Genomic DNA, 19,527 nt, shown 5'->3' with positions numbered 1-19,527 from the left:
ATTGATTCTAAATATCGGTTTTGATATATTTTCGGTTAATTGCCCAGCCCTAGTGTCGACTGACCACATGGTACCATGCTACTGCTCTGCACACAAATCTCTATCTAAAGCTATGTTCCAGGTCAACTTCAAATGATGTCCCTATTGACAACCTTTCATCCATGCATATCAGCTCTAGTTCTCTTTATTATAAAATAAACCAAATCTAATAAAAAAATTAAAAGCATCCTCAAATTGTGTCATTTTGTATACTGTCTTACAGACTTTTGACAGATACTGCAGGTCACTTACTGTACATTGACTACATCACTAAGTATATGTCAAGCATGGTGTTCATGATGAAGGTTTAGGAGGAGAGATTCACATAGACAATTGAAACACTTCCTTTCTGCAACTTTCTCAGTAAATACAGTATGAACAAAATACATATAACTAGTCACCAGTCAGCGTTTTGGGTAAACACATTTCATTTGAAGAAACAAGTCAGGAACATGAAAGGAACTTTGAAAAGACAGACAGTTATACTGTGCTATGGCATTCACCATCCATGAGATGACCAGCACTAATGCATAAGCAAGCCGAGTAGCCCTGCCTGAGGCCCAGAATACTATTATCTCCCTTAGCCAGCTGGGGATTCTCCTTTAATGTGGGTAGATGTTTGTTTTCCCATGGGTTTGAATCCAGTGGTTAAACAGCCAAAAACTAGAAAAAGTGCTCCTCGGAGCACAAGTCTCCGCCAGGTCAGGTAGGTTATTATGGCCTCCTGGTGGCGCTATAATAGGCCAATGTGAAAAGGGTGCCATTTATTCCTAGGCCGTGGGCAATCGGACACTGCATGCATGATTTGAGGCATTTTGTTCTAAAAATGTGTTTTGCTAAATTTGACCTGCTGGTGGCGCTATAACAGGCCAATGTTAAAAGGGTGGCATTTGTTCCTCAACGTAGTGCAAATGTGTATTCAAAGTTTCACCGCAATCGGACGCTGCGCTCATGATTTGCTGCATGTTTGTTCAAAACGGGCCACTCCTGCAAACATTACATGTCAATGTTAGCCTATCAGGATGGAATATGAAAAATCAAACAGATCCGTCTTGATCACATGACTATAGAGATCATGTGTACCGATTTGCGTGACATTTTGATCAAATCTGAAGGCTTAATATCCAAAAATTTGTTTTACATAAGTCTGCCTCCTGGTGGCGCTATAAAAGGCAAATGTGGAAAATGCAGGGCAAAGGTTTTTCCTTGGCCTCTAGAGAGTGTGCATGCAAAGTTTTACACTGATCGGTGCAGTTATAGGTAAAAACACGAATCGGCCTGTTACAGCGCCACCATGAGGCTGATTTGAACATTTTCAAATGGCATTTCTTCCCCGGCCTAATGGGAATGTGTGTGCAAAATTTCACGGAAATTGCATGCTGTGTTCATGATTTGAGGCATTTTGTTCGAAACGGAGTACTCCTGCAAACTTTGAGAGACAATTTTTGCCAATCAGGATGGAATATGAAAAATCTGAAATGAGCCGTTTCTTTTAATGACTATAGAGATACTGTGTACCGATTTGGGTCTGTAGGAGTACTGTTCAAAAATGTGTTTTGCACAAATCGGCCTCCTGGTGGCGCTATAAAAGGCCCATGTGAAAAAATTGGAGCAGAGGTTCTGCTCTGGCATCCAGGGAGTGTGTGTGCACAGTTTCGCTGCAATAAAGCCAACGGTGTCAGAGATTAGCTGTCCACAAAATGACAGAATGACACACACACGGACACACACACACACACACACACGGATGGACGGACAGGGGGTAAAACATACTCTCTCGCCATGCCTTTCGGCCTGGCGGAGACAATAATCACGATACACTTCTTTATTTGCCTTGCTTTAATTCTGCTGTGCCCACTTTGGCCACTTGATGTCACTGTCTGTGAGTTTAGTTTAGTTTTGAGGATGTCAACATATTATTTTCAGGGTTACCTCAACTCTCTGTGTAGAACACATTTCTAATTTAAAAGTAGGGGGTTCCTACTTTCCGCTTAGCGTACTGTTGAAAGGCTACACATTATTTCACTGTTTTGAACAATTTGTAGGCTATAGCAGGATTGACATCTCTGGACAGCAAGGACATCACATTGACTATAATACCAAATAAAGAGTTCAGTTTCAATTGTGCTGCAGTTTTGCTCTGGGTTTAAGATTGCTGGAGAATATGTTTACAGTGGTCCCAGAGCATAAAATGGGGGTCTATGGACTATATCAAACTGGGGGTCCTTCAAATTAAAAAGGTTGAGAATCACTGAACTAAACTGTACTGGAATCTACACTGCAAAATCCTCTAAAGTAACTGTGTACAAAAGGAACTTTTGATTGAGTCATTCATTCATTCATTTGAATACTTAATTAACAGTTTGCAAACAGTTCAGATGTACAGTTTATGAGGGCTTGTTTCCATTATGGTCCAAAATTGTGAACCAAATTGACCCATAACACCGAACAAGTGGTTTAGATTGATTGAACTATAGCAAGAGATAAGATTCAGCAAGAGAAGGTTGCAAAGTTGAAAAGTCATGACGAAATCTTAATGAAATGGGCAAATATCAAACATGGTACAGAGATGAACATGCCATGTGTCAGTAAACAAGGGAACTAGGGGACCTGGTACTGCCAGACCCCTAGTGGTTGAAATCTGAATGGTTTCTAAACTACGTCACGCTAAGCTTGGCCAATCAAAAAGAGGGACATGTAAGAAAACGTTTTCGTCCATATATGGACGAAAACGATAGCAAAAGGGGACAGACAAAGCCTCATGTAGGCCTGACCCCCTGGGTCTGGCAAATATCTGCTGAATTCATGTACAAAGGATGTACAGTACGTATCAATATCCAGAGCGACCAAAGGTCAAGGACTGTTTTCACCCATGTCAGTGCGTGAGTGTGTCCGTGTGTCAGTGAACAGGCACAGTTGGGTCCGGGGACCCAGTTGGACCAATTGACATGAAACATTGCATGCACGCTCCCTGTAGGCCAACGAAGAACTTCTGCCCCAAATGTTTCAAATCAGCCTCATGGTGGCACTATATGAGGCCGCTTCACGTTTTGGCCTATAACTCTTGAACCGTATGCTGTACAATCAAACACTTCTGCTCATGGCGCTCCCCATATAGGCCACGTCCATTTCTGCCTGACACGATTTTCCGCCATTTTGCATTCAAATATCATAATGGAAGTGAATAGTGGTCGGATAAGTGTGAACAGGGCCGATATGTATCACATTTGACTTGCCAATATCTTTGAGATATAGCACACTTTCATCACTTTCCTCTCAATAAATTATTCGTATCAAATTCACAATAATAAAATATCAATGCACAGTTTAAAGTGCGGGGTGCGTAACTATTGTGAATTCAATTTGAATAGTACTGCTTAATGACTACGCCACCTTTTGTAAAGAGGAAGGTCCCCTATGTATACACTTTTTCCTTTTAGGCTTTCACAGGTTCGAGTCAATACTGGTAAGTTTTAGAATACTTTGATTTTGAGAACAACAACACTTGAAAATCCCATGAGGAACTGGACACAGAAACGTTTTGTATCAGGTAAGTACAGTTTATTGGGTCCCTAATACATTGGCATCTGCGCCTTAAAACCATTCAACTAACTTGAACCTGGAAGAGAAGTTGTTTGTTGGACCCAAGACTCCCTATTCCCAGGGTAATTCACTCACCTAATAAAATACCTAACTAAAACACAGCAATTACACAACAACTATAAAATCAATTATAAAGTTGTGCAAAATACACAAGGCTCACTTCATCAAAGGGGTTTCACTTAGCAGGGGGTTCTTTGCAACAAGTACTTCAAAAGTAAAGTGCGGTGCCAATAAAGTGCTTGGATACTCAACACGGTTTGTTCAAGGGGTTATGTCGTATGTCCATATATGGGGGTATATGGGAAGAGGATTTAGGCCAGCCATCTTTGTCTTCTTTCTTCTTTCTCTCCGTCTGCAATTATAGAAACTTGGACCAGTTCATCTGTGCATTTACAGTATACAGCGTAGTGTTCAGTCAGTGGTTATACAAGGACTTAACGTTGTGTTGTTCGAATACTCACTCGCCAGCCAGGCTTTTACACCTGGCGCTGAGTTAGTTTCGCCTGCAACGTTTATCGCCACTTTCCCGTCTCAGCGCTCCTTTTATGGTCTGGTCTCACTCGTCTCATATGGTCATCTCCTTTTATGGTCTGGTCTTGCTCGTCTCTTCCTCCCCTTCGGTTCAATCGCTTCTACTACTTCTTTTCCTCGGAGTAGGCACACCTCGGCTTCCAACTCCTAGGTGGCTGGTGTGTCTACACTCACTTGTTCTCCACCCTTGCTCCGTGGTTCTCTGCACAACCTTCCCCTCCTCTGCTGTCCTTCTCCTACTGACAGGTCTTGCTCTCTCTCTGTGCTCTGCTCCCGGTGCTCTGCTCTCTCTCTGCTACACCTAGAGCTCCGGTGGTTGCCTCCTTCACCTGGCTCTATACACAGTCTGGCTCCGGTGGATCATTCTCACCTGGCCCATAGACCCCTGCTCTGCACTCTGTGTGTTCTCCCTTCTGCGTCTCTCCTCAAACGAGCCTGCGCTCACTCTTATAGCACGGCGGCTCCGCCCAGCTCCGCTCTCACTGGTTGCTCTTCGGGCTCGGTCATTACACAGCTGCAATTGTTCATTCATCAGGAGCAGTGGAATGTGACTCAGGTTAAAACAAGAAATCATTGTACATATAACATGCAGTGCAAAACATTGTACAGAAAATAGTTAAGATGATGGGTGTTAAGTGGGAAATATTCATACATTAAGCATCAATAAAATAAATTGGAAAAATTAAGAAAACCCCCGTTTCGACCTCGTCACATAAGGCTGAAACATTGTCAAACTATGGAGTCATACATAGGTCACTAGTGCAGTACCCGTTGTCAGAGCACTTAGAGGCCAGTCTATGGCGTTAGTCATATAAGTATGACGCAACAACTATATGGGCAGGAATTGAACACAGACAGACAGAGATTCCTGGATTCATAAATAGAAGATTCTGAGTTTGGTCTTAGCACTCTTGTCGTAATTGATGATGTCATATGTCCTCCACTGCAGTGCCTAAATATGGGAATATCCAAATATGGACATCCACATCCTCCAATCCAAATATGGACATCTACATCCTCCAATCTAAATATGGACATCTACATCATCGCAAGAGTTTATAAAGGGAACAGAAAAATCTCCAAGAAACAGACACGCATCACAGTCCGTAGGAGCGATATATAAACCTCGGTTTTATAGACCAACGACATTATACACTAGAACCGGTCTAAACTGAAACCCCGGACTGAAAACCACATTATATCATACAGTTTCTGAACCCTCCCACTCTACCAAAGAGGACAGGTTATTTATGGCATTGCTAAGATGTTTTCACTCTGGAAGGACCGCTGTCTCCCTTGCCCTGCGGCGGGAACTTAACACAACGTCTCCGGTCTCGGTGCAGATGACGGTGCGTGATGCATTGAACCAGGCCATGGATGAGGAACTGGAGCGAGATGAGAGAGTCTTCTTGATAGGAGAGGAAGTAGCTCAGTATGATGGAGCTTACAAGGTGAGCAGGGGCCTGTGGAAGAAGTACGGAGACAGACGCATCATTGACACTCCCATCACAGAGATGGGTTTTGCAGGTGTTGCTGTGGGAGCCGCCATGGCTGGTCAGCGTCCCATTTGTGAGTTCATGACCTTTAACTTCTCCATGCAAGCCATTGACCAGGTTATTAACTCTGCTGCTAAAACCTATTACATGTCAGCTGGTCTCCAATCGGTTCCTATTGTCTTCAGAGGACCTAACGGAGCCTCAGCTGGTGTCGCTGCTCAGCACTCACAGTGCTTCGCTGCATGGTATGGACACTGTCCAGGTCTCAAGGTGTTGAGTCCATGGAGCGCTGAGGACGCTAAGGGTCTTCTCAAATCAGCCATCAGAGATGACAACCCTGTCATAGTTCTGGAGAATGAGTTGATGTATGGTGTTACCTTTGAGATGTCAGAGGCTGCTCAATCTAAGGACTTCACTGTTCCCATTGGCAAGGCCAAGATAGAGAGACAAGGAAGTCACATCACCCTGGTGTCACACTCACATATGGTGGGTCGCTGTCTAGATGCAGCCACTGTTCTTGCCAAGGAGGGCATTGAATGTGAGGTGATAAACCTGCGTTCCATTCGTCCTCTGGATGTGGAGTGTATTGAGACCAGTGTGATGAAGACAAACCACCTGGTGACGGTGGAGGGTGGTTGGCCACAGTTTGGAGTTGGAGCAGAGATATGTGCCCGGATCATGGAGGGTCCTGCCTTCAACTACCTAGATGCTCCGGCAATCAGGGTGACGGGGGTAGACATCCCCATGCCTTATGCCAAGATCCTGGAGGAGCACAGTATACCGCAGGTTAAAGACATCATCCTCTCTGTTAAGAATACTCTAGGCACACTCTCTCTGAACACACACATCTCTGCGGCAAGTACTGGTAAGTGCTAGCCTAAAATATGATACTATATCATAAGACTATTCCATCGGACAAGGACTGTGGCAATTCCGAGTAGAGCAAGTAGCGTTTTTTAATTGCTGTGGGAGGGAATAGGCGATAAAAAAAAACCTGCAATAACCTGGATGTAGCACACCTGAAACAATGCAAACGTGTAGGTGGAGCACTGTTGCAGCATGGAGCACAGCATGGAGTCCACAAACAAGGTTGAAAAGAAGATCAAAGCTGGCAATTATTACAATACAAAAGCAAAGCAAGGGGGGAGGTCTGACATTTGGACTCATTTCTCAGTTGTTACTGACATAAATGAAATTGAGGAGGAGAATTAAATTTTGAAACATTTTCACCGACAGCAGGAATATTCTCCTGAGAACCAGATGGTCCTCTTTTCTTGCATCTCATTTGAGCAAAAACTGTCAATTCTGTTGTAATTTGAAGAGGACATCCTGGGCTTTCCAATGATACCACATGTGTGGGGGTGGTACCTTGCTGACAACTTCCAGGTTGAGGTCCGTTCAAAACTTCCACAATTAGGCAGTAATGGTGCTCCATTCCTGGCTACACTCTTCCTCATACACATCCCGCCCCCACAACCACCACCCCTCAATCCTTCCACCACTACCCTAAAGTTGGTGCTCCATGTTGGGATCACATGGCTCTGGTACTCCCCCCTCTAAATGTTAACATCTTACTACTATATAATTGACAAAAGCTCAGAAGGTTCGTGCGGGGTAAGCAAGCACAGGATCACTCCATTTGCCCCGAAACTTGCCACAGACTGTTGATCAGAGCTATGGCTATGTTTTAGGCATCTTACCCCACCTCGATCAGTGATCGGACTCTCGGTTTGATTGATTCTCTGATTTGCCAATCAGACCCTCAGCCTGATCTGGCAGGTTGCCATAGCAACCAGATACAGGAAGTCTGACCTCTTTATCACATGACCGAGGTTGGGAGGATGGGACTAGAGGTTAGGGCCGCAAAGCAAAGCGGGGAGGGAGGAGAGGGGGAGGAGAGGGGGGAGGAGAGGGGCCGAGAGGAGAGGCCCGAGAGGCCGGACTTCGCATGACGTGTGTGCAGAGCTATAATTAGGCCAGGTCGCCGTCATGGTTCAGAAATATCTCTTACAGAGGAAATTGACTATTTAGGAGGGATAACAGTCGAAATGTTTATGAACGATGAGGATGTGAATCTGTTACACACACCGCTAAAGCATGAGGAGGAATTTGACTATTTAGAAGGAGGAAATGTTTGGAGAGTTTGACGCAGCCCTGACATCTGATGAGTCTTGGACTCTGTCTGGACCAACCTCGGATCGGGACATCTAGTTAACTAAATCAGAGTGGAGGTCAGGACAATGTACAAAAACAAACCAAAAATCTAATGAAGTAAATAATAATAATATAATGATAATAAAATAATAGCAATTAAAAAATATATAAATACAAATATTTTAATAAAATCTTAAATACAAAGATATTTTATTTAAATCTTCAAATATAGGCTACAGAAAATCGAAAGCCTAAATTGAAATATGCAAATTCTGCTCAGGAGGATATGCATTTATTCATTAATAACCTAGTGACAAGCAGTAAACCTAGCACTGTTGCTGTCCGTGGTGCTGTAATGATTCTGTTTCAGTTTGTATTTTTGGGGTCCCAATGGAAATATTGTGAGCCCAGACGCAGACGGTAGGCTACTTAAACAGGTGAAAATAAAACGTTTCACTTTTAGAGCAGCCGTGGTCATTATGGGGACATAGTTAACAATAAAAGTCCCCAAAAGTTCCATCTTGATAACTTCCTCTGCATGACATTTTACACAGTAAGACTTTAGAGGGATTATATTTATTTATAAAACTTCACTCTACATTAAAATTGGCTAATGGGAGGGCCGGTGGGCCGGCCGGTGGGTGGACACGTCACCACACTCATGTCATTATGACTCAGCCATAACCATATAAGAAATTCCAAATGCAGCTACGTCCAAACACGGAGTGTGTTGTCCAACCTCAATGTGTCATCATGGTATCAGATCAAACAATCAGGGATCTCCATATATGGGCAGAAAAGGGACAAGACTGACAGATATAGAACATTTCCATATATGGTCATGCTCATACAGTATATGGGCATATACTGATGACATCAGGGATCCCCATATATGGGCTTGTCGGTCATATCGGCGGTGCGACATACTGTATGTGAGGGCCACGTAGTGGCGTAGTGGGTGTGTGTGAGGGAGGGCCGTATAGTGGCCCGAAGGCCCCCGAACCTCAATTCTGTCTGCTTCACCCCTAAAGGATTGTGGGGCATAAATTCAATACAAACATTCAATCAAAAGAAATGAACTGCTAACTACCTAGCAAGGTAGAAGGCTAAACACCAGATTGAGGGATGGCTGTAGCTAAGCCTACTAAAATTAACTGCCTGCTACTAGCTAACTACTAGCTTGCACAGCAAAATCACAAGTGTGTTTTATCTCAGTTGCAATAAAATGTGTATCATCAATTGCATTTTTTTTTTCTTTGCAAATTTCATTTTCACATGTTAGAAAAAGGGATTGATGCTCTACTAACCTCTTAGCTTATAGGCAACAAACACTGCTGTGGCCGGATCTCCTCCAACATTGATTGATTGATTGATTGATTGATTGATTGATTGATTGATTGATTGATTGATTGATTGATTGATTGATTGATTGATTGATTGATTGATTGATTGATTGATTGATTGATTGATTGATTGATTGATTGATTTAATACTGTATTAGCAGTTTGAAAAAGACCCCAATGGAAACAAGCCATAGTGCTTTCTTGGGTTTAAAATCCTCTTAACAGACCTTGTATTGAACTGTACTTCCCTGTGCTTGTCTTTGAAAACTGTTAATAAAGTATTCAATCAATCAATCAATCAATCAAAACCCTAGCAAAATGAGCAGGGGTTAAATGAGTTGTAGATATAAGGCCAAGCAGTTAGCCTGACCAGTTTGTTTTGGGATGTCTGGAGCCTTGTTTTTAAGGCCTTTGTGGTGCTATGGTGCCATGAGGTGCATGCATAGTAGTCGAAGTGACTTTGGATGAGTGTTAGAGTCCTCAATGTATTCTCAGTGACCAGGAAGGAGATCCTGTACAAAAATCTTGTTCTTTGGTTGACTTTTTTGATTAGGCTACTTCAGTTGCCATTTTATCACTGGAAAGCTTTGCCTCTAAAATGGAACCCAGGTTCATTGAGTGAATGGCTACCTGCTGTTGCACAAGATTTGGAAGAAACTTAATATACTACAGGGAAAGGGTCAGGGTGTGTGTGTGTGTGTGTGTGTGTGTGTGTGTGTGTGTGTGTGTGTGTGTGTGTGTGTGTGTGTGTGTGTGTGTGTGTGTGTGTGTGTGTGTGTGTGTGTGTGTGTGTGTGTGTGTGGCTTTTTGGGGTATGATCTATGACATAACTAAGAAGATTATGTTTGAACCGTGATATAACATTATTGTAACTGAATATAATACAGAATAGAAGAATAAGAAAAAAAGGGCAGCCCATAAATCTGAGGCTGAGGGGCATGTTTCAATGAGCAGGAGTCAGGAGGACTCCATTGTGCACGATAACTGTACTAACCAACTTCAACCAATAATATTGTGACAAACACCACTGGAGGGCGATGTTACTCTGAATGATGGGAAGATGGCGGACGCAGTGTTTACAAAGGGTCCAGGCCAGGACACAGCTCAACAAACTCTAAACAAACAACAAAACAACAAACAACGGGGGGGGGGGCTTTCTGGCAGAAAGGAGCCAATACGTTAGTGTGAGGTTAGGCATAGTTTTTTTGTTAGGTTAAAACATATATCGTTATCGTAGGCTATTCACTACAGCTGCTTTTATTTTTAACCAGCAGGTGGAAGCAAAGCTCTTCGTATTTATTCAAGATGAAACTAAGATCAACTCCAGTCGACGCTGATGTTGCAGGAAGAACCTTTCGCGGAGTTTCTTGACTTCCACCTGTTTAAGTGGCCTACAACGAAATGCGTTCAGAGTAAGTTTGCTTACAGACTACTACATACTGTAATGTTTAGCTATATGACAACCTATGACAGTGGCCTATATTGTTTTATTTATATTTAGCTATATGATATGGTGTGTAAGCCTAGTAGGCTATGGTATTTCCCTATCATGGGCCGAGTTTCAATCACCCTAATATGCCTATTTGTGTTTTCATTCAGATGCGGTGTAGGCTACAGGAATTTCAGATTTCACACCTAGTTTAAATCAGGCCCACGCCACCTGTGGAACCTGTTCCTGGTTATGTTTGAGATTTTCTCAAATAATAGCCTATATCCTTCATTTTTACCAGTGGACGTCCAATTGGTTAACTACAAGGAAAGGTGGCCTGGCCTCCTAAACCCATAATTTGTTAAACATTTCTACTATCATTGCGCACTCAGCCTGTTGGTGAAGGAAGCTATAAGGTCCGCTATATAAGCAGTTGATTGAAGGCTAGTAGTTCATCTTTTCCATGAAAACTCGTCTTGTCTCCAGATGCTATAGCCTACATAATGTTTCTTTAGAATATGCAGATGTGGTATAACATTTTTACTGGCGTAGAAGCCAGGCCTATACTGTGTGATGCAGATAGGCCTAGCTGATGTGAGACAAATGGGAAAGTGTGTTTCTCAGCTTTGGGCGCTATTTATCTCGTGATGAACTATAGGCTTCCGATCCGACCAACACTGACTGACACTTGTTATATTTCACTTTCTCCCACATCAGTGATCTCCATTAAGCTGTATCAACTAGCTGTCCAGCTGTTTATATAGGAATTCGTTAGTTGTTACTGGAGTGAAGAACACATATATTAGGACGCAAGAAGTCAACAACTATGCTTCCTTTACTTTTCTCACTTGGGGGGGGGGGGGTACATTTTGTCATGCCCCCACGGCCCACCCAACGCCACTCAACCTTGCACACACACACACACACACACACACACACACACACACACACACACACACACACACACACACACACGGAGAGCGAGCGCAACCCATTTATGTGCACAAATGTCTTTGCATGGTCCGTAACGTCGAAATGCAATAATAAGTATTCTGTAATGCGACTCCAGGGCCCTCCAACCAGCTTCTAAACGTGTATGGTTAATGAAATTGTGCAGCTCCGCGGTATAGCCCCCCTGCATGTTATAGGTCTTGTAGATCCATTGCGCAAATACGTGTATTCATTCTAGGGCGCACAGGTGGGTGTACTCCCCGAGGTGCCAAAAGATATATGGCTGTGTCGCTCCCATTCCCACCATGATGCATAACTGCTATTTAGACATAAATGAATTAAGAATCCAATGTTAAACTCAACTCGACCCTAGGTGTGTATGATGGGCAGTGCCCTGATGCCGTGACGCATCGCTCCGCGGTGTTTCATTAGAACAGTGGTTCTCAACCTGTGGGTCGGGACAGGCTCTGGACCTCCAAGGGGGTCCCCACTCCCCACATTATTATTATTATTATTTATTTTTGGGGGGGGGTCCCAGATGACAGTGAAGTGACATGTAAGGACTTTTAAGACCTTTTTAATTCCTCACAAAAGGTAGAAAGAAAAGAAGAGGACCATTATTGCATCAAAAGTAATCAACAAATGGTCAAAATTGGCCAAATTGTCAAATAATCTCAGAGGCAATTTGTGGAAATAGGCTTGTGAGCGTGTAGATCTGCTATTTCCACAATATTTATCTGTGGAACCGAGTCAAACTAAATTGAATGCCTCAACTCCTACAATTCCAAGTGCTTATCGGGGGGGGGGGGGCGGTTCAAATATGATTATTTCGGGGGGTCGTGGCCTGAAAAGGTGGAGAACCACTGCATTAGAATACAGGAGGATGGATTGGTATGCATGATAGACTTATATACCGAGAGGAGGGAGGGGACATGGGCGGGGCCGTGGTTGCTCCTCATTTCCCTGCGATGGTGAGCGGGGCAGCAGGGCTGGAGAGACCTCCAGGGAGCATAGTCGCCAGTCCAGCACGGAGGAGACCCGCCTGGCAGCCCAAAACCGTGCCGCACACTTGCCAGGATTGCCAAATATTCCTGAAAAATATACCTGCTATTTATGGCATGTGGCTTGTAACTTTACTCCTGCTGTACTCTTTCCAAGAAGGTAAGCAATATCTTTTCTTGACAATTGATCATATCTCGACAGTTGGTTGGTCATTGATTGAGTCACTTATTTTAGTTTAATCAAAAGTATTTATAGTGTAGCCTATTTTAAAAAAAGACAGCAGTAACCTATTAGATGCACACACACAGTATTGCGCTTTGATGTTGGCTATCACGGGAAGCCATGCAATAAGCAAATGAAATGTGGAATAATTGTTTTAAATCAACATGTATTTGCCTTTTGGAGCAGAACATTATGGAAATATTGTAGGTGTGAAGGCGAAAAGTGGTTTCCCGGTCGTTGTGTGGTCGTGGGTATATAGTGGTCCGTGATGCCACAGATGGTGCTGATAGCACGGTTTGTTTTCGCATTACCAACTACAGTTATGAATATGTAAAATGGCTGAATAGGGAGAATGAGGTGAAAATAAAGAGGCGCGGAATGAACATGGAAATATGAGTCCAATTGTTGAGAGTGATTAAATTGAGACCCAAATAACTTGAATAGACACTATGCTGTACAGTTTTCAAGTGGATGCTTATGATTTTGTGTTCGCCTAGTTATATTTTTAAGCTTGCATTGTGTAGCCTATGCTAATTGCAGCTGTTTTGTGGGACTGTATGGAGCGCATGGGAACAAGCGCTCCATTCCAAAGGGATGCTCTTATTTTTGGGAACATAATGTCGAGGGCATATTTAGAACCTAAGTCCCGTTCAGTTCGATGAAAATGTGTTGGAATAATAGAAATGTAATCAAAACAATTAAGGGCCTATTTAACACGGGCCTAAATTAAATAGGCTAGTCTACACCCAACACTGTAGCCCGCAATTAGTGCATTCCGATCATTTCCCATAATTGTAATTAAATTACCATTATTCGCAATTTTTGCTGACTTTATTTTTGTTCATAAATATATATGGATACTTTTGTGTTATAATATAAAAATCCTTTTCTTTTTCAATATGTAGCAAATCTCTGACCTTATTACCAAGTTGATCTTCTGCTATTACAGAGCATTATAATAATCCTTTACAAATCTGCAGCAAAGATAACAGAAACTCAACTCAATTTCTACATCAAAGCAATTTCAACCCCTTTGTTTACCATGTATGTATGTATGTATGTATGTATGTATGTATGTATGTATGTATGTATGTATGTATGTATGTATGTATGTATGTATGTATGTATGTATGTATGTATGTATGTATGTATGTATGTATGTATGTATGTATGTATGTATGTATGTATGTATGTATGTTGACTATAAGTTTGGCTTCATTCTTTCGTTATTGGCAGAGGCCTGTAGAAAGTGCAGCATTATTCCTCACAAAGTATATCAGATATTGAATTGGCTTTACTGTAGGCCAAAATGTTAGGCTATCTACTTTTGAAGCAAACAATCGTCCGTTTATCAATAGGTTTTGGCTGTAGGCATGCAACTCATGAGGCCTTTTATATTATTGCGTTTTCAGATATAGAATTAACTTAATATTTTAGCTTAAAACTAGGGAGAATTGCTGCCACATTTAATGCTAAATGTGCCCATGCACACTGTCTCCATTCTGTTTATTCTAAACCCTTCAAAATAATAAAGGCGGTTAAATATGATCCGATTTAGCTTGATAAAATTGGAAATATGTGGTTCATGAGTAGCCTAACAGTCTTTTAGAATAAATTGATTTAATTTATTTGACTAAATTAGAAACTCCAGGTGCGTGGGTGCATATAGACTAGCCCAGTCCTGATTCCCTCTAATAGAGCACCTGAACCCTGTGTACGTGCACGCGCGAATTCGTAATTGCGTGTGTTTAAGTGCGTGAGTGGCACGCGCGGGAGGGGATGTAACGGGACACCCCCCCCCCCCCCGGTTTGTTGTTCATAAATTTAAATTTGATTGATTTCGCTAGGAATAATTTTAGGTTACTACAGCGTTTAGGCCTACATTAGACCAATATGACATAATGTGAATTTATCCTCACAAAACCACGTCTGTACTTTAAATCTCAGACGACTATTACTGGACAAAAGAAATAAAAATGTCCAATTACGTTAGTTACATTCAAAGCCTTCAATTTTATCCAGAAGGCAATCAAGGTAATTAAAGAGGTTTTTTTTTATCTGTTGAAAGCTTAGGCTAATAACCAATTAGTGAAAAGATCATTTTGTGTCTTTTCCCTGACTAATCTTGTGATCTGAAATCAACAGTAGGCCTATATCTTTCGAAAGTACCATCGAAAATTATTAATGTATCTATTTTTGGACAACATTCACATACAACTTAGCTATATTGACTGAATGGTTTGATAGGCTAAAGGCCATTACCATGTATCGACAAAACATACTTTTTTAATGTAGACTATTAGGCCTATAGCCTATGCCTATTTTGGAGCTAAAGTTAACAATGATTTATCCAATAAAATAAACATTTTATTGGATCGATGTTCTATCTATTGTAAATCTGAATGAAAATTTAGACTCTAAGAAAGAAAAAAAAGGGAAAAAAAGGCAATCCCTCTCAGGCGCCAAGCTGCCGTCTTCTCCACCCCGCAACCACCATAAATAGAAATATGCAAAATTGATCTCCCCTCCACCAGCACCCCCCCTCCCCACCTCCTTTCCGCTCTCGTCCAAATCCCCATGTTGCCTTTTTCTCGGCTGCACAATTAGCGCTGCAATCTGAGGCACCACCCAATGACACAGCTATAGGGTCCAGAAGGGTGCCAAGCAGCACGCGTGCCCGTGTTGCACCACGTTACCGAAAGTGTTCTCAAACATCTCATTTAAAAACAAAAGAAAGAAAATGATCTTTGATCGAGTCCAAGGCAGCGCTGTTTTTTTTGGGTGGAAACTTGTTATTGGTGCAATTCGATTTATCTATTTCTGTATTTTTTTTTGGGGTGGGGGGGGTCTCGTAGTTCAAAATGTCTTTAATGCTTAGAAGATTTGCGATTCACTAGGGAATTATTCTTTAATGTCTTATATACCATTCCTCTTAGAACAAGCCTGACAGACAGTCCCTGGACTTATTGACTCACTCTGCCCACAGTTCAGTTCTTCAACATAAAAAAAGAGGAAAATCAATTTGCAATTGGTTACAAGGACAAAACGTCAATTTGTGCACCTTAATGGAGAACAAATATTGTGGCCTAACGTCGGGTAAAGAAAAAGTGTGCCAGTGCAGGAGTGGCGCGTTGCACACGGGCTTGGCGCGCGCGGGGAAACGGAGCGCTCATTAAAGCCCGATTCATGCCTCGTCGCACGGCGGTGCCGCGCGCCCAAAAATACCAGAGCTACAAGCTCACAACGCGTCGAGTCAGCGACGGGTTGTGAGCTTGTAGCTCTGGTATTTTTATGGCGCGCGACACCGTCGTGCCGAGGGAGCATAAATGAGGCTTTTACGCGTTCCACCTCACCAATGAGATGTCACAGCACTGTCACTGGCACTGCTGCTCTCCTATTAGTCCCCGTCCCTCTTTTTCCTCATTCCTTCCCAATTCAGGCACTTTGCGGTGTGTTAAACATCACGAAATGTGATCTGTTACAAAGGCAATTAGACTGTGAAAAGTACAAACGTATAAGTGAACGCAAACATGCTCTTTTACATATTAACAATGCGTATTTTATTGGCAAGGTTCTTGTGTGAGCCATTCTGAATAAATCTGATGCAGATGTGCAAGTTGAGCATGCCCTCCTTGCAATAGCCTATTGTTTTGAATCTGCATATTTTGGGTTATTTGGACGGTGTGTTGGCAAATGTCAAAGAAGCAAGTAGTTGTTTTGGTTGACTCTCACTCTCTCTCTCTCTCTCTCTCTCTCTCTCTCTCTCTCTCTCTCTCTCTCTCTCTCTCTCTCTACATGTCCCTCCCTCCTCTCCTCTCCTCTCCTCTCACAGTAACTCCCCTCCCTCTCTCTCCCTCATCACTAGGCAGAATTAAAGGTTGGGGGAGGGGCAGTTTATGCAGACTGTGCTGGGACTTGTGATCCACAGATTTGATATTCACATTAAGAGAGAAACTGGCTGCTTTGATGTGAGGGGTAGCAGGTCCCAGGGGACTGCTGAAGTAGCACACTTTTTCACTGACACAGCACAGGCCGGGGGTGGAGGTGGGGGTCTTTTTTGGGTGTGGGGGGTGGGGGTAGAAGGTGGGGGGCATACCCTTGCCTTGATTAGTCGTAACCCCAACAACCTTCCCCCCACTCCCACCCCACGCACAAACAGACCACAAGTATTATTCATAAACTTGCACCTATCTCTATCTCCTCCCCATGCCTCTGCACCCTGCCCTCTCTGTTCATCCAGCCTATAGATTCAATTCACACCGTAGTGCATGCTCTCCCACTTTCTCGTCTTCTGATGTATGCACATGCACGGAACACACTCACGCACACACACACGCACACGCACACGCACACGCACACGCACACGCACACACACACACGCACGCACGCACGCACGCTGCGCGCTGTGCGCAGTGGCATTCACAACTTTGAAATTCTCCTTCGGAGGTTTAAGGAAAAACTTTAGGTTGCAAAACAAAGGTGAAAGATGGAGACCTGGACGATGAACCAATAGGAGAGGGGAAAGACAGGGAAAAGTGAGGAAAAAACAACCCCAAAAATACTGGAGTTACATTGTAAGAAAAGATGCTCTGACAGAATGCAGAGGGGCATCGTGCTAGTAGCTCAGTGGGCTGAGTGATACATAATGTACAGTAACATGCGTTTGTGGTGTCATGGGTTTGATTCCTATGAGTGACTTGAGATGGAGGGGGGTGGATATGGGAAAACACTGAGCACTGATGCGTGTGCACATGGGCACACATGGGTTAAAGTGAGAACGAGGGGAGAGGCTGCGAAACGAAGAACTGGAATTCTGGCGGTCTCATGCATTTGGTTGGGTGCAGGGAGCACTGGGTGTGAGAATGTGTATCGTGGGGGGGGGGGGGGGCGTGCTGGCATTTGTTTACCTCGCATATATAGTTGTGAGCATCGTGCATCATTTCTAAGAGTGTGTGTGTGTGTGTGTGTGTGTGTGTGTGTGTGTGTGTGTGTGTGTGTGTGTGTGTGTGTGTGTGTGTGTGTGTGTGTGTGTGTGTGTGTGTGTGTGTGTGTGTGTGTGTGTGTGTGTGTGTGTGTGTGTGTGTGTGTGTGTGTGTGTGTGCGTGCGTGCGTTGCGTGTACGCGCTCCTGTGCACATTTGCCTACTGGAGAGGCGTAGCTCACCTGCATTATGCATGATGAAGCCTTGCATAGGTTATGACTTCTGCCTTTCTGACATACATATTCATGCCCGGGCTCTCTGGCAGGATGTATAAAATAGTGGCTGTGACTCTTGACAGCCCAGGCTCAGCTGAAGAAACACCGTCACTGGCCCTCAGTGCTCAGCCATGAAAACACTTTTCAGTGAGCAGTGGATGGTGTTGCATTTTTGTCTGTACATTCAAGTCGAGCTGACAGAAGCAACATGTGTGCAGGTGAGCAAGGTGTCTCTTTACACAGCAGGCTTGTTGGGTTTAAAGCCCCATGGACACATGTCACTGTTTTCAGTCTAAAGAATCCCATGTCGCTCAGAGTGACTGGGAGACTCTTGAATTAGGGACCTCAAATTATTAACACCCATTTACCTATTGAAAGCAACATGTCAATGTTGCTTTCACTTAGATTTATGACCGAAATTATGACCTTAACCTCTTTCAATCTGGGGTTCCCATTTTGGGCATGTCATATAGGTAAAAACTAAATTAATTGTAATTTTTTGTCCAATTTTTAAGATGTAAAAAAATATAAATAGCGAAAATAGATCTACAAGGTCACAATGCATTGTGTCTTAATGTGTTGTGACCTTGCAGATTTAGATATACATTCCTATTTATTGTACCACACATATGTAGGGCTTGAGTGGTTAATTTCAATAAATGGTCAAACACAATGGATAAAATGTATGGATTGGCCTAAATTATATTACTTACTACTTACTTACTAACTTACTTACTTACTTGATAAATTATATTAGCTGCAGTAAAATTAGATGCAGCTAGAAAGGGGTCCTCCTTGGATCTTCACCAGGCAGGGTGACCTACCCATGGTTGTGTCAGTTGTGTGTGCAGCTGGCAGGACTTGAGGAAGCTTGCTGGGGGAAGTAGCGTTTCTACAATATACATTAATTTGTAACCTTTGCATTTGTGGCACCCTTAATGGGTAGAAGAGAAAGTGCTTTGGAGGGGCACTGTGTACTAGTCCCATAACATGCGATTCCAATTTGGGGTTGATTGGATGTTGCGTGATACAGCATGTATGTTTTTTTTTGTCCAAAATAGTTCCCGACCGCCCGCCCACAAATTTTGAAGGCAATTACATGCAAATATTATGGAATATCAAAACCCTGTTTGACTGTGTTTGTCACATGACACAACATAATATTTAGCTAATTTGGTGTGTGTGGGCGGGGGGAATCATATTTCAGCAACAGTGACATTTGGAGCATTTATGGTGTCCCCTATGGGTTTCAGTGAATTTGTTTTTGGCTCTGTGTTGTATTGAGGCCCATCATTGTGTGATTGAAATTTGGGGTAGATGGGACACTGTGTTCATGCTAAAAAGCTAAATGGCAGAAAATCTTGTTAAGCTGAAATGGGCGTGGCTATAGGGGGAGTTGCATCATTATCCAATATTCTTTTTGCACCTGCGGTTCAAGAGTTATTGGTCAAAACATAAAGCGGCCTGGTATAGCACCACCATGAGGCCGAGGTGTCTTACTTGGCCTACTGGGAGCGTGCATGCAACGTTTTATGCTGATTGGTCCAGCGGTGTCCAAGAT

At 43.0% G+C, this 19,527-nt stretch overlaps 2 protein-coding genes across 4 annotated transcripts in view; both read left to right on the top strand.

Annotated features, from left to right (window-relative positions):
* Positions 1–5,423: 5,423 nt before the first annotated feature.
* On the top strand, positions 5,424–6,545 carry LOC308090744 (pyruvate dehydrogenase E1 component subunit beta, mitochondrial-like; the record flags this gene model as incomplete). Its single annotated transcript, XM_080436008.1, has 1 exon — positions 5,424–6,545. The coding sequence occupies one exon, from the start codon at positions 5,424–5,426 to the stop codon at positions 6,543–6,545; it is 1,122 nt and encodes a 373-aa protein (XP_080292134.1).
* A 5,969-nt stretch (positions 6,546–12,514) lies between these two features.
* LOC308090240 (cell adhesion molecule DSCAML1-like) overlaps positions 12,515–19,527 on the top strand; it is a gene marked incomplete at both ends in the record, with an annotated part of 83,221 nt that continues 76,208 nt past the window's right edge. For 2 of the 3 annotated variants that reach the window (XM_080435304.1, XM_080435305.1), the window contains one exon: positions 12,515–12,707. In XM_080435304.1, coding sequence (XP_080291430.1) covers positions 12,515–12,707 — 193 coding nt within the window. The remainder of the gene's footprint in view (positions 12,708–19,527) is intronic. The other variant, XM_080435306.1, reaches the window with a different exon arrangement.

Source organism: Gymnoscopelus braueri (genome assembly GCF_963280865.1).
Source record: "Gymnoscopelus braueri genome assembly, chromosome: 8".
NCBI lineage: Eukaryota > Metazoa > Chordata > Actinopteri > Myctophiformes > Myctophidae > Gymnoscopelus > Gymnoscopelus braueri.
Note: the sequence above shows the minus strand (reverse complement) of the source record. Positions and strands in the feature narration are given on the sequence as shown.